Source organism: Cucurbita maxima, unplaced genomic scaffold, assembly GCF_002738345.1.
Source record: "Cucurbita maxima cultivar Rimu unplaced genomic scaffold, Cmax_1.0 Cma_Scf00001, whole genome shotgun sequence".
Taxonomy (NCBI): Eukaryota; Viridiplantae; Streptophyta; class Magnoliopsida; order Cucurbitales; family Cucurbitaceae; genus Cucurbita; species Cucurbita maxima.
The window spans coordinates 8,852,560-8,864,560 of record NW_019272017.1 but is presented as its reverse complement, the minus strand read 5'-3'; the positions used below and the strand labels follow the sequence as shown (position 1 = coordinate 8,864,560).

Genomic DNA, 12,001 nt, shown 5'->3' with positions numbered 1-12,001 from the left:
GGGGGGGGGGGGGGGGGGGGTCTTTCATCCTATATTCCCAAGCAGGAACTTTGTCGCCTTCAGAGGAAAAACAGATTAAACTACAAGAGAGGCTGCCTCAGAGCAATGCAGCACAACCCAAAGATCTCCCCCACCCAATCAATTATACAAAAAACTACATTGACAAGCCAGTATGCAATTGTTTATTAATAACATAAACAGCAACAATAATAATACTATGATAAAAGTAATTGCTAGATGCCCACAGAGTATCAATGAAAAACTATTATTATCAAAAGCACCCAAAAGAATCTCTATTCAGCAAGAGTCACCACCAAAGAGTTTCTTCTTTTCCCTAGAACGAATGTGAGTTGTGAGGGGAGAAGGATAACATTAATGATACTAATATAAAAACAATTTCAATTTCATTACTAAATGAGTTTGAAAGCAGAATTCTTCAGGAATAACTACACTATTACACAAGTGAATCATTACCTGAAACAGAATAATTACTAGAAGGTACCTCCTGCTGAAGAACCGATGGACTTGAGGATAACTTTCCTTGATGATGTAAAGCAGAGTTCACGTCGCCTCCATAACTAAAATCACCGACAGAGTAAGTTGGACGCCCATCTGAAAGATAAGAAGATTGTTCGCTGCTAACAACAACAGGTGAGGACTCCAAGTGATGAGCTACTGGTGGGTGGGCGGATGTGGCTGAAGCTGGAAACTGTTCATAGGTTGTAGGAGGAAGAGGCTGATGAGACATATCTGGATAATTTGAATTCATTGGTTGCAAATTTTGATCGTGATAATAGTTCTGTTCTTCAAGTCTTCCTGTAGGTGCAAACTGAGATTGCTGACTCTCCATTGCAGTCTTCGCGTCTGCCCATGCCCTAGCTCTGGCGGCCCAATCTTCTTCATTGCCTTGGGCTGAAGTATTTAGAAGGAAGTGCACAGAAGCCAGTAAACTGAAGGAACACTAAGATTTCAAAGGAACAGAAAGAAGTCCTAAAACTTGCAACATGATAAAAAAATCATAAAAGAATGAGACTCACAACACAGAAACACAACCAGAAAAGTGCAAGTGGAGACAGTGTTTATAAGTTATGATCCTTGACTATCCTTCATGCTACACAGATAAACCAAGCAAACCATCGAAATTAAGCGATTCTTTTCTATAAGCATTTCATATTGAAAAAACATCAAGAATAGCATCTACACTTCGATAGATGACCGGTAAATCCTTGCAAACCGAAAATAGTCCAGGTAGAATCTAGCATGAAAAATTAATTAAGATATGGAGTAACAAACCTCGATATTCCCAGCCTTGGTGCGGAGCCCGATTCGGATTGTTCCATTCCTACAACGATCAATAGATTGTAAAAAAACGACTTATATGGTCAGGTATAACCACAGAAAGTACATTGATGCGCCTCACAAGCCACGAAAGTGTTAGAAGATAGATAAAGAACCCTAAAGGAATTCACCCCCACTTCAAGAGCCATCAAAACAATTACTCGTATCCTCCACCAGTTTATGGCATTAAATTCCCATAGGTCAAGAAAGCAGTCAGGGAAGTTAGAAATTTCAGAGTTAGCAAACAATTAACTGAAAGATAACGAAATTCCCCAGAATCACCTGTGAATAAGACTGTGGAACCTGAGAATGAGGAGGAAGGTGCTGAAACATAAGAGGGCGAGGCGGCGGAAATGGGTTGTGGTGCATAGGTTGTGAAGTATAAGGATGAGGAGGTGGTGGATAAGCACCGGGAGGAGGCGGAGCATGGTCGGAAAGAGGCGCCGGCGGACCCCACTGCGAGGGAGGAGGAGGAGGAGGAGTCGGCGACGCAGAGTGCGAAGGGTGGTATTGAAATTGGTTGGGGAACCATGGACCCTGCGGAGGAACTGGTGACCTCAACGATGGTTGCTGGTGGTAGTGGTAGGGATCTGCAGCGGAGGAGGAGGACGGCGGCGGTGGTGGCGGAGGAGCCCTCGCGAAATGGTGAGTATGATGGTAAGAATCCATCTATGTGGAGTATTGGCGGGTTCTTCTTCAGATACGGTTCAGTGGAAGAATACGATGGAGGGCTGAGGCTTCAAGCTTCGAGCTCCAACATTGCAACTACGCCCTGCGGGGAAAGGGAATTTTCTGAGGAAGAGAAGGGGCAGCCCGAGAGGCCCAGTGAATTGCATCTGGTTGTCACCGTTCGCCGTTAGAAATGGGATTCCCTTCGGTCGGTAGTGGGGGTTTAAAGTACAACATGACTTCGACTCTTTTCTTCCAAAACTGGGCCTAAAGCCCGTAACAGTTTGGTGAGTTTGTTTATATACAATTATATATATATATATATAAACTTTTTATTTTATTATTTTATTTTTTATTATTTAAAAAGTAATTTTTAAGATATATTTTTAAATTAAATGGTAAGTTTTAATCAAATGATTGAAAGTATGTAAATATATGTTTTACTAGTAAATATTTTACTTTTTATTACAAAAATTTAATAAATAACCTGAACTAATTCAATCCACCATTAAAATTATTTAAAAGGTGGTTTGGGTTGAAAAACTAATCAATGCAGAACAATTATATTGAGCCTAAAAAATTGTCCCAACATAATCTAGGTGGAGCCTCGTGCCACTCCAAAGCCTTATCTTCTAGTAAATCTTGAATACAAGTCATCCTTTAGTAGAAGCTCCTTGTGAATGACCATCCACGAAATAATAATTAATTAAGACAATTTTGTAGATGGAATAAAGATTTCACTCTTAATAGAGATGTGTTTGAGTGACGGATTCAAACAAAAGGGAAATATTTAATTATCGTGGATTCGTTCGTCAATCTTTAACTGGAATCAAGGCTCGTTGAAGTTTTCAAAAGAAAATTAAAATAATTAAGACCCGTTTGATAAACATTTGATTTTTTAAAATTGTTCATCTTTTTTCAATAAATCATTTAAATCGTAAGCGGGTCGAACACATCAATTTTTTGTAACTAATTAAAAAAATAAGGTTATACTAATTATTAAAAAAATAAGTATATTTGACATTTGTAATATGAAATATTTTAGTGAGTAGCTTCCCTTTCAATTTTAAAATAAAAAAATAAAAAATAAAATAAACACATGCCCGTTTGGGCCTGGGTCCAACAATTGGACCATCACAAAACATATTGGACTCAACACTAATAGAAGGCGTCTGACTCCTGAATCTCATTCTTTCCTATCAGTTCCTGGAGGCCCAATTCCAAGACAGAGCAATACACTCTTCTCCACTCATAAAATCCTCCAAGCCCTACCGTCATTTCATCTCCTCCGAGCAGCCGAAACCCTAGGGAGAGAGAGATCAGCCATGACGACTCGATTCAAGAAGAACAGGAAGAAGAGAGGACATGTGAGCGCCGGTCACGGTAGAATCGGCAAGCACCGAAAGCATCCTGGAGGTCGGGGAAACGCCGGAGGTATGCACCACCATCGTATTCTCTTCGATAAGTATCACCCTGGTTATTTCGGTAAAGTCGGTATGCGTTACTTCCACAAGCTTCGCAACAAGTTCTATTGCCCGATTGTCAACGTTGACAAGATCTGGTCCTTGATCCCTCAAGAAGTGAAGGATAAGGCCTCCAAAGACAACGTTCCATTGGTCGATGTCACGCAGTTCGGTTATTTTAAGGTTTTGGGCAAGGGTGTGTTGCCGGAGAATCAGCCTATTGTGGTGAAGGCCAAGCTTGTATCCAAGATCGCCGAGAAGAAGATTAAGGAGGCCGGTGGCGCGGTGGTTCTTACAGCTTAGGTTTGAGTTTCTCTTCGTTATAGGGATTTTTGTTCTTGGTGAATTTTCATTTTTGTCTGTTTGAACTTACTGGAGACCTTTTTGATATAATTTAAGCGTTTATGGGTTCACATACGATTATCTGATGCAATGTTCAAGCCTTTCCATGATTGAATCTTAGACTATGCGATAGGAATATATGGTTGATTGAACTATTAAACGTAGGACAATAAGAAGCCTTTCCTTGAACGTTGTTTTGATTGATTCTTCTGAATTGTCTGGTCAGGCGAAACAACAGAGTACTCGGACTTTTTAAAAAGATTATTTTGATCTGAACTTTTCCCTTAATATTGGGTAGGATTTCCTATGTATGATGTTTATAACTAGATTGGAAATTATATTAAATTTTTATGTATTAGTGTCACCATATAATGTGAATGATCATAATTTGATGTTCTTCTTGCTGGGATTCACTTTTGCTCTTTTTTTGACAATAGGAATTTCTACCGCATTTGTGAGAGATAATTGTGGGGGTAGCAAGGAAAAGATAGTTATTTTCTAGATTAATTAAATAGGTATAAATTTAGAATACCCATTTTAAAGAGGAAAATGTATTTTGGTTATTGTAGTCTGTGTTGATTTCCATTGCTGTTCATAGTTTCAATTTGCAATTTGCTGCTCTGTTTCAATTTGACTTCTTTCTCTAGACTGAGGCATAAGGGCTGATCTAGAGATTTTAATCTGGGAACATGAAGAAAGGTCAAATAAGCATTAAAAGATGGATGAACATGATGGGTTCCTTGTTAGACGAATACGACTCTCTATAATGGTATGATATTGTCCACTTTGAGCATAAGCTCTCATGGCTTTGCTTTGGACTTTCCTACCAATGAAGATTGTATTCTTTGTTTATAAACTCATGATCTCTAGATTAGCTGATGTGGGACTTTCATCATCCAATATTCCTATGGTCTAATAAGTTGCAATTAGTTTTTATGTGACTAACAAGTATATGAAAGTCTCTAAACCATTAGGACAAATATATAACATTTTAATTTAGGACAAATGTATTATTAATTTAATTTAGTAACCAAATTAGTATTTTACATCAAGGGGTCTAGTGCCTAAATTGAGTTGTGGAGTATGATGCAAAAAGCACTCAATGCGATAAATTTTACTAAGTTTAGCAAAATAGTGCAAACAACATTTGTTTAGAGGCTAATTGGGTGACGATTGAGCATAAAAATGGTGTAAAGAATGGCCAAAAGGCAAACAAAATTGGTAATTAATTAATTTGGACCCAAACAACATATCTATGGGAAAACAACATTAATTGTTGTTGGCACTTGAATTATGTGCCGAAGAATAGGTTATATGTTCGAATCTCACTCACATCCACAAAGGTTCGTGTGCCTTTAGAAGTGATTCTATGAGGAAATAGAGGATCCTCCCCATTTTCTTATTCTATCCTCTGCAACAGATGCCTGCATGTTCAAGTTCCAATTTTGGTTATGGTTCTAAAACAAAAATTGGTAAATAATTACACAAACTCACCTCTGTGTCCCAGTTTGTTCTGTGAACCATCCATATTAAAATGCAAGTCTGTATTATGGTTCCGCCAATCATCCCAGACCATATTCCCTGCAACACATCATATTTTGTTCATATTTTAAAAACTATAACGAAGGAGATTTAATAAGAGAAATTATTCCAAAATGGAGGCATAAAAGTATAGGGACTTACTGTAACACCCCAATCGAGCACGAAGCCCATTAGCAGGCCCAAAGGAACCCCAAACACATAATAACAGCCCACATTCACGTAAGCCACAGCAGCTTGCCACCCAGCTCCAACGGCCACTCCTGCACTTAATTTCCATCACAAACACATACTAATTCAAATCAATTACTTAAAAATGGAGATAATGAGCGGTTTGAAAAAAAATCATTCTAAACCGGCTCAAGAACAAAAATAGAAGCCAAACCGGATAGAACCGGCTGCACATTGTTGACCACAATGCAGAAACCAAGCCAAAGCGTCAGGTCCTTCACCATTTGTCTCACAGCTGAATCGCTCGAAAATATGAATGGATAATTGTTCTTTGTGATGATCAAAACAGCAGCCATAATGAGACCAAGAACAAACGACGATATTACTGCCACTATCAACGAAAATCTTGCTGTTCTCGGATGTCCTGCTCCCAATTCATTCGACACTCGAACGCTACACACATTTTAATCATACATATTTTATGCCCGCTAAACTATGAATAATTAGTTAATTAAAAAATTTACGAAGATTTGTAGCTTCAATTCATTTGTACCTTATGGCTGCATTTATTCCAAAAGCCACCATCATCGTCCATCCCAAGATGTTCGTGCTACACCAAATTAAACACAAAATTAAGTAAAATAATCTAAATACACGTACAATTAAGATAGTGTTTGATTTATTTTATGTTTCAATTTTATTCTTAAATAAAATTTTATTATATGGTTGATTAAAAAATTAAAGGTTCCTTCGACCGAATTGCTTTTGAGAAACGGCCAAAGCACAAATACAGACCACTTGGAATATTTATATAATTAGCAGTAAATGTATTTTTAAATTTTTAAATATTAAAAAAATTACCAAATTTAATCATATTTTTATTAATTTAATCCGTTATTATATATATATATATATAAAATAGTGTAAGTTTTCTATATATAATGACAGAAAAATGGTTGATATTATTTCTTTTTTATTTTGTCATGCAATAAGATTGATTGATTACTCGATTATTAACCAATAATTAACCCATAATACGTACCATATAGAAAGGGCATTGATGGAAACTTCTGCATTCTTTAAATATCCCGCAAACAATATCAGAGCCATAAAGTACCATGTCTCCAAACTGTACAACAGTAAGTCAAAATATAGTTAGTCTACTATGAATTATTTAATTGCAATCCAAATCCTACTTAATTAATATTTAATTTGCAACAAAATTTATACTTAATTAAATATTGAACTAATTAATGCGTGTAACATGCATAATAAAATAAGTCAAATGTACTTGAATCACACCTTAACCATCTAAGTATTTTATTTAGTGAAATTATTTTTATAACACAACGGCGTTACGTGTGGGACTTGACAAATCTTTTAATTATATCTAATTTCTATAAAATAAAATTAATTGTCAATATGAACCCTTTTCTTTTTCCTTTTAATTATTCACCACATTCTATTATTTAAATTAATAAATCAAATATATTAATTTCAAGCTAAACAAAATCCAAATTATAAATTAGAAATGTCGTTTATGTTTGTAGTCTATAATTTAATAAACCTCATAAATCATTTATTGGGGTTTTTTTAATTATTGTAACCCATTTATTTTAGTCAATTTTATCATTTACTACCAAATAAATATGTCATATATAATCAATTTCCATGTGAGATTTTACCAAATAATAGAGATCCAAATTTATGATTAAATCTAAATTATGATAATAAAATAAATTTATAATTTATGATATAATCAAAAGTATAAGTCAAAAGCGGAATAATATTATTTAATTAGGAGAGAGGAAGGGAAATAATATTATTATTAATAATAATAATAATAAAACTGACCAGAGCATAACCGCGGATGCGAGAGATAGTCTGACGAATCCCGAGAGACTTTGAAACGCTCTCCACGAGAAACCAGACCAGGCTCGCCCACAGCTTCCACTTAATATATAAACAATCTGAGCCACCACAATCAGCCACCACGACGCGTTCAGCACCACCGCACCACCCGCCAATCCCCACCCCAGCTTCACCATCAGCAGCCAAGTAAAGAACGTGTGCAGTACCTATTCAAAATATTAATAATAAAAAAACATTAAAGTTATTGGTTTTTAGATGAATTTTAAAAACAAAAAACAAAAAGTAAATATTATATGGGTTTTTTTTTATTTATTTATAATAATCTGTTTAAAAAATTGTACATTTATTCCCACAATTTGCTTATCACATTATTCATTTTTTCTATTTTTAACCATATTCTAAATTTAATTTTTTTAAAACAAATAATATTTATAAATTTAATTTTAAAAATAAACTCATTAAATTATTATAAAATTGATTTGGGTCTACCAAAGCCACGGCTGATATGACGGACATGGCCATCATCTTGCTCTGCGCCTGCAGGAATCTGGAGACCGGAAAGTTCAGCGCGTACGCATAAAGTTGAGGGATCATCCATATCGACAGCACTCCGGCCGCCTCCGATATCTCCGCCGTCTGTCCAATCAGCTTCAGAAGCGGCGCCGAAAATATGTAAACCGGAGTTAGAATCACGGCCGTTGAAAGAAGGATGACCCACGATCTTTGCATGTACACTCCCATCATATTCAGCTGCCCGGCCCCGTACGCCTGCCCGCACAGCGTCTCCAACGCGCTTCCCATTCCTAGCTGCAGTTAAAAAAATTGTATTCATATATAAATAAATAAATAAATAATATATATATATATAGAGAGGTTATTAATATAGATTATTAATGAACAATTTGCAATGAATTGCCGAGTACGTGCCATGACGCCGAAGGAAAAGCCGGCGATAACGGAGTTCTCGATAGAGACGGCGGCGAGGGCGATAGTACTGACTTGACCGGCGAAGAGCTGAGTGATGGCGCCGAAAGAGTATTGGCAAATGAAGGTGAACACCGCCGGAGCTGCTAGATACCAGAGCTTCTTGAATTCAACATAGAACTCTCTGTAGAAATCACGTGCGCCGTTGATCGGAGGGATATCACCGCCGTCGGGAACGAAGTTAGCTTTTATTTCTTTTGTGCCGGATTCTGGGGAGTGGATCCATTTAGTTTCATCTGTCGGCGAGAGAAGCGGCTGAGAAAGATCCGCCATCGGAGGAAGGGATTAGCCTACTTCGTGACTGTGCGTGGCTGGACGACTTTTCAAAGCCACAAAACTAACAACTAATTAAATGTTTTAATCTGTATCTATAGTAATTAGAAAAGGTGATAATGTACGCCACTCACATTAGGATCTAAACATATTTAATTAACTCATATATTTTAAATAAATCATCGTGATAATTAATTAATCAATCAATCCATGTGTTACTATTTAATTAGAAGTTAATTTTTTTATTAATTAAAATGATGGAAAAGAAAAATTAGTTCAATTATTTAAGAAATAATAATTATAAAAAAAACAATAAATCCCGTAAACAAATTAAGATGGAAGGGACGAGTTGAATATTATTAGGTTAAATGAGTAGTTTTCTCTATTAAAATTAAAATTAAAATTAAATTAATTTCTGGAACTTCAATTTTTTTTCTTATAAATTTTAATTTTGTACGTTTTAAAATATTCAATCTCTTCAACCTTTTTTAAAAATTAAAATTTATTTAAGGCAAAATTAAAATTTCAATGTTAATTTTGTTTTATAAATTTGTAGTTTAGAAAGTAATAAAATAAAAAGATTTATAATATTTTAAAATTGGAAAGATTTTAGTGGCTAATTTATATAGTTTAATATTTTTTTTTTATTGAAATAAATAATAATAATAATATTTAAAATTTCTTAAAACTCATGCTTAGCATGCTTTCAGACTCGCCTAATTTCCATCACGCGAAACACGTGATAAGAGTCTAAAGATAAGAATACGTTGACGAGTTTTCTTTTGAACGACGCTACCGGAATGAGCTATTACCGCCGTTTGGAAACTGCAAACGTTACAAATATTTTCTTTTTGGAAAATTTTATAGTTAATTACTGGCCATTTGTAATTTTTCTTTGTTTTTTTTTTTTTTTATATATAATTTTAAATTTTAATACTACTTAATTCCTATACTTCGAAATTTGTAATGATTTAGCCTACATGATGTACCTAATTAGGAGTTGAATGGAGAGATTTTTTGATCCAACCCAACCTTAACCAATCGAAATACTAATTCAACCCAATCCAATCCTTATAGTTCCGATTGGGTTGGTCAGGATTGTCGAGTTGTCGGATTGAATGTACACCTTATCACAGGGTCATAAATCTTATTAAAAAAAATAATTAACTTATTATATAATCACATTTCAATTCTACCTCCTAAAAAAAGATTTATTTGTTTTCACATAGGATGGAAAAACAACCTCAATTATTATCAGCATACAACTCAATTAACATAAAAATATGTATTCTTCATCACGTTATATGCTTAAATCTCCCACCCACAAACTCTATATTTGTGTCATTTTTGCCTTTAGAAGTGATTCTATGAGGAAATAGAGGGTCCTCCCCATTTTCTTATTCTATCCCCGGCTATATACGTCAATTTTGATCCGTAATTGATATTTTATTAAAGGACAAATATCTAGATATCTGCTTTTTTTATACTATGTATCTTTCCATTTATTGTTATTTCTATTATTACTCTCTCTATATTGCTGTAATTTATATGATTATAAATAAGATGACTCTCACACCATGTCGGAAACCTGCATTTTCATCCTTCCAATTTCAAAAAATAATTGCATAAACTCACCTCTGTGTTTCAGTTGGTTCTACGAACCATCCATGTCAAAAATGCTAGTCTGTAATATGGTTCCGCCAATCATCCCAAACCATATTCCCTAAAACACATCATATTTTTTAATTCAATTAATTTTCTTAGGCTTAATAAAGTTTAGAATTGTACCATAACACCCCAATCAAGCAGGAATCCCATCAGGAGTCTCAAAGGGACACCAAATGCATAATAACATCCCACATTCACATAGGCCACGACAGCTTGCCACCCAGCTCCAACGGCCACTCCTGCACTTAATTTCCATCATAAACACATCTTCACAATGTGTCTCACAGATGAATCGTTCGAAAATAAGAATGGATAACTGTTCATGGTGATAATCAGAATAGCCACCAGAATCAGACCAAGAACTAACGACGATATTACAGCCACTACCACTGAAAATCTTGCTGTTCTTGGATGTGCTGCGCCCAATTCATTCGACACTCGAACGCTGCACACATTTTCGACTCTTAAACCCTTAAATTCTTTGCATCAAAATGCAATTATTCAATTATTTAATTTACGTATGTACCTTATTGCTGCATTTATTCCAAAGGAGATCATCACCATCCATGCTAAGATTTCCACGCTGCACCAAATTAAACACAATTTCTATACACACAGTAGTATGGTATTGTCCACTTTGAGCACAAGTTCTCATGACTCTGCTTTAGACTTCCCCAAGAGGTCTCATAGTAATGGAAAGAGTATTATTTGATTATAAACCAATGATCATTCCCTAAATTAGCCGATGTGAGACTTTCATCATCCAATACCTCTCCTCGAACAAAGTACGTCTCCCCTTAATCAAGGCTCGACTCCTTTCTTTTTTATAGAGTTTTAGTCATTTTTTACTATGCCTTCGAGAAGACTCTGACTCCTTTTCATTTGGAGTTCTTTGTTCGACATTTGAGAATTTACCAATCTATTGGCATGACTAAATTTAAGGCATGACTCTGATACTATGTTAGATGAACACGACTCTCTTTGCTACAAGGCCTTTCAGGGAAGTCCAAAGCAAAATCATGAGAGTTTATGTTCAAAGTGGATAATATCATACTACTGTAGAGAGTCGTGTTCATCTAACAATTTCAACGTTATTAATTAAATAAATTAGGGTAATTCAAAAGTTAGAAATTTCTACCAACTTTTAGAAATATAAAAATTTGAAATAGATATCCTACAAAAATTTTGGTTCAATTCAACCAATGAAACGTAATTTTGAACCAAAAAAACACACAATCACTGTATCATCTGTGGCAGACAAGTTTGTTTTTTACAAAAAAAAAATAATAAATAAAGAAGGAAAAAGAAAAAGTTCAGATGTAATTAATGTGTACAAAAATTGTAAAATAAATAAATAAATAATTTTTTAAATTAAAATAATAATAATAAATTAATGAAAATTAAAAAATGAAAAAAAATCTAAAAATACATGACACGTGATACCGTATAATTGGACAACTCAGCCCAGTTTTACTGAACTAAATAATAGAAAAGAAAAACAATAGTTTCTGAATAATTGATTCTTTTTTTTTTTTTGGATATTATTAAATTATAAACCATTATAATTTTCTAGAAAAAAGCCAATCCAATAAATTATTTAAGAAAATGATATTAGTTGTACCTGTACAACAGCAGTCGTGATTAATTTTTTTCTCATAAACTTTTTTTTTTTTTTTTTTTTT

At 34.5% G+C, this 12,001-nt stretch overlaps 3 protein-coding genes and 1 pseudogene across 5 annotated transcripts in view; 1 reads left to right on the top strand and 3 right to left on the bottom strand.

Moving 5' to 3' along the window:
* LOC111483024 (protein SON) overlaps positions 1–2,208 on the bottom strand; it is a 7,524-nt gene extending 5,316 nt beyond the window's left edge. For 2 of the 3 annotated variants that reach the window (XR_002718309.1, XM_023129115.1), the window contains exons 1-3: positions 1,621–2,208; positions 1,294–1,342; positions 475–912 (exon numbers count right to left, since the gene is read on the bottom strand). Coding sequence is in view for 2 of the 3 variants with exons in the window: in XM_023129115.1 (XP_022984883.1) it covers positions 475–912; positions 1,294–1,342; positions 1,621–2,007 (874 nt within the window). In the remaining variant the exon portion in view is untranslated. The remainder of the gene's footprint in view (positions 1–474; positions 913–1,293; positions 1,343–1,620) is intronic. The other variant, XM_023129126.1, reaches the window with a different exon arrangement.
* A 1,058-nt stretch (positions 2,209–3,266) lies between these two features.
* Positions 3,267–3,917, top strand: LOC111483090 (60S ribosomal protein L27a-3). The gene has a single exon (XM_023129219.1). It carries the CDS (start codon positions 3,333–3,335, stop codon positions 3,771–3,773), a length of 441 nt encoding a protein of 146 aa, XP_022984987.1. The 5' UTR covers positions 3,267–3,332; the 3' UTR covers positions 3,774–3,917.
* A 982-nt stretch (positions 3,918–4,899) lies between these two features.
* Positions 4,900–8,709, bottom strand: LOC111483049 (protein DETOXIFICATION 29-like). Its single transcript, XM_023129152.1, has 9 exons — positions 8,322–8,709; positions 7,884–8,201; positions 7,377–7,600; positions 6,565–6,651; positions 6,076–6,132; positions 5,737–5,975; positions 5,496–5,614; positions 5,307–5,393; positions 4,900–5,236 (listed from the first exon to the last, which is right to left on the bottom strand). The coding sequence occupies exons 1-9, from the start codon at positions 8,649–8,651 to the stop codon at positions 5,180–5,182; spliced, it is 1,518 nt and encodes a 505-aa protein (XP_022984920.1). The 5' UTR covers positions 8,652–8,709; the 3' UTR covers positions 4,900–5,179.
* A 1,586-nt stretch (positions 8,710–10,295) lies between these two features.
* Positions 10,296–12,001, bottom strand: part of LOC111487818 — a 3,384-nt pseudogene continuing 1,678 nt past the window's right edge.

Coding starts and splice junctions, on each gene's coding strand:
- LOC111483049 (XM_023129152.1), bottom strand. CDS start 8,651: ATGGCGGATCTTTCTCAGCCGCTTCTCTCGCCGACAGATGAAACTAAA. Junction 8,202..8,321: donor GCTTTTCCTTCGGCGTCATG/GCACGTACTCGG, acceptor TTTTAACTGCAG/CTAGGAATGGGAAGCGCGTT. Junction 7,601..7,883: donor TCATATCAGCCGTGGCTTTG/GTAGACCCAAAT, acceptor TATTTTGAATAG/GTACTGCACACGTTCTTTAC.
- LOC111483090 (XM_023129219.1), top strand. CDS start 3,333: ATGACGACTCGATTCAAGAAGAACAGGAAGAAGAGAGGACATGTGAGC.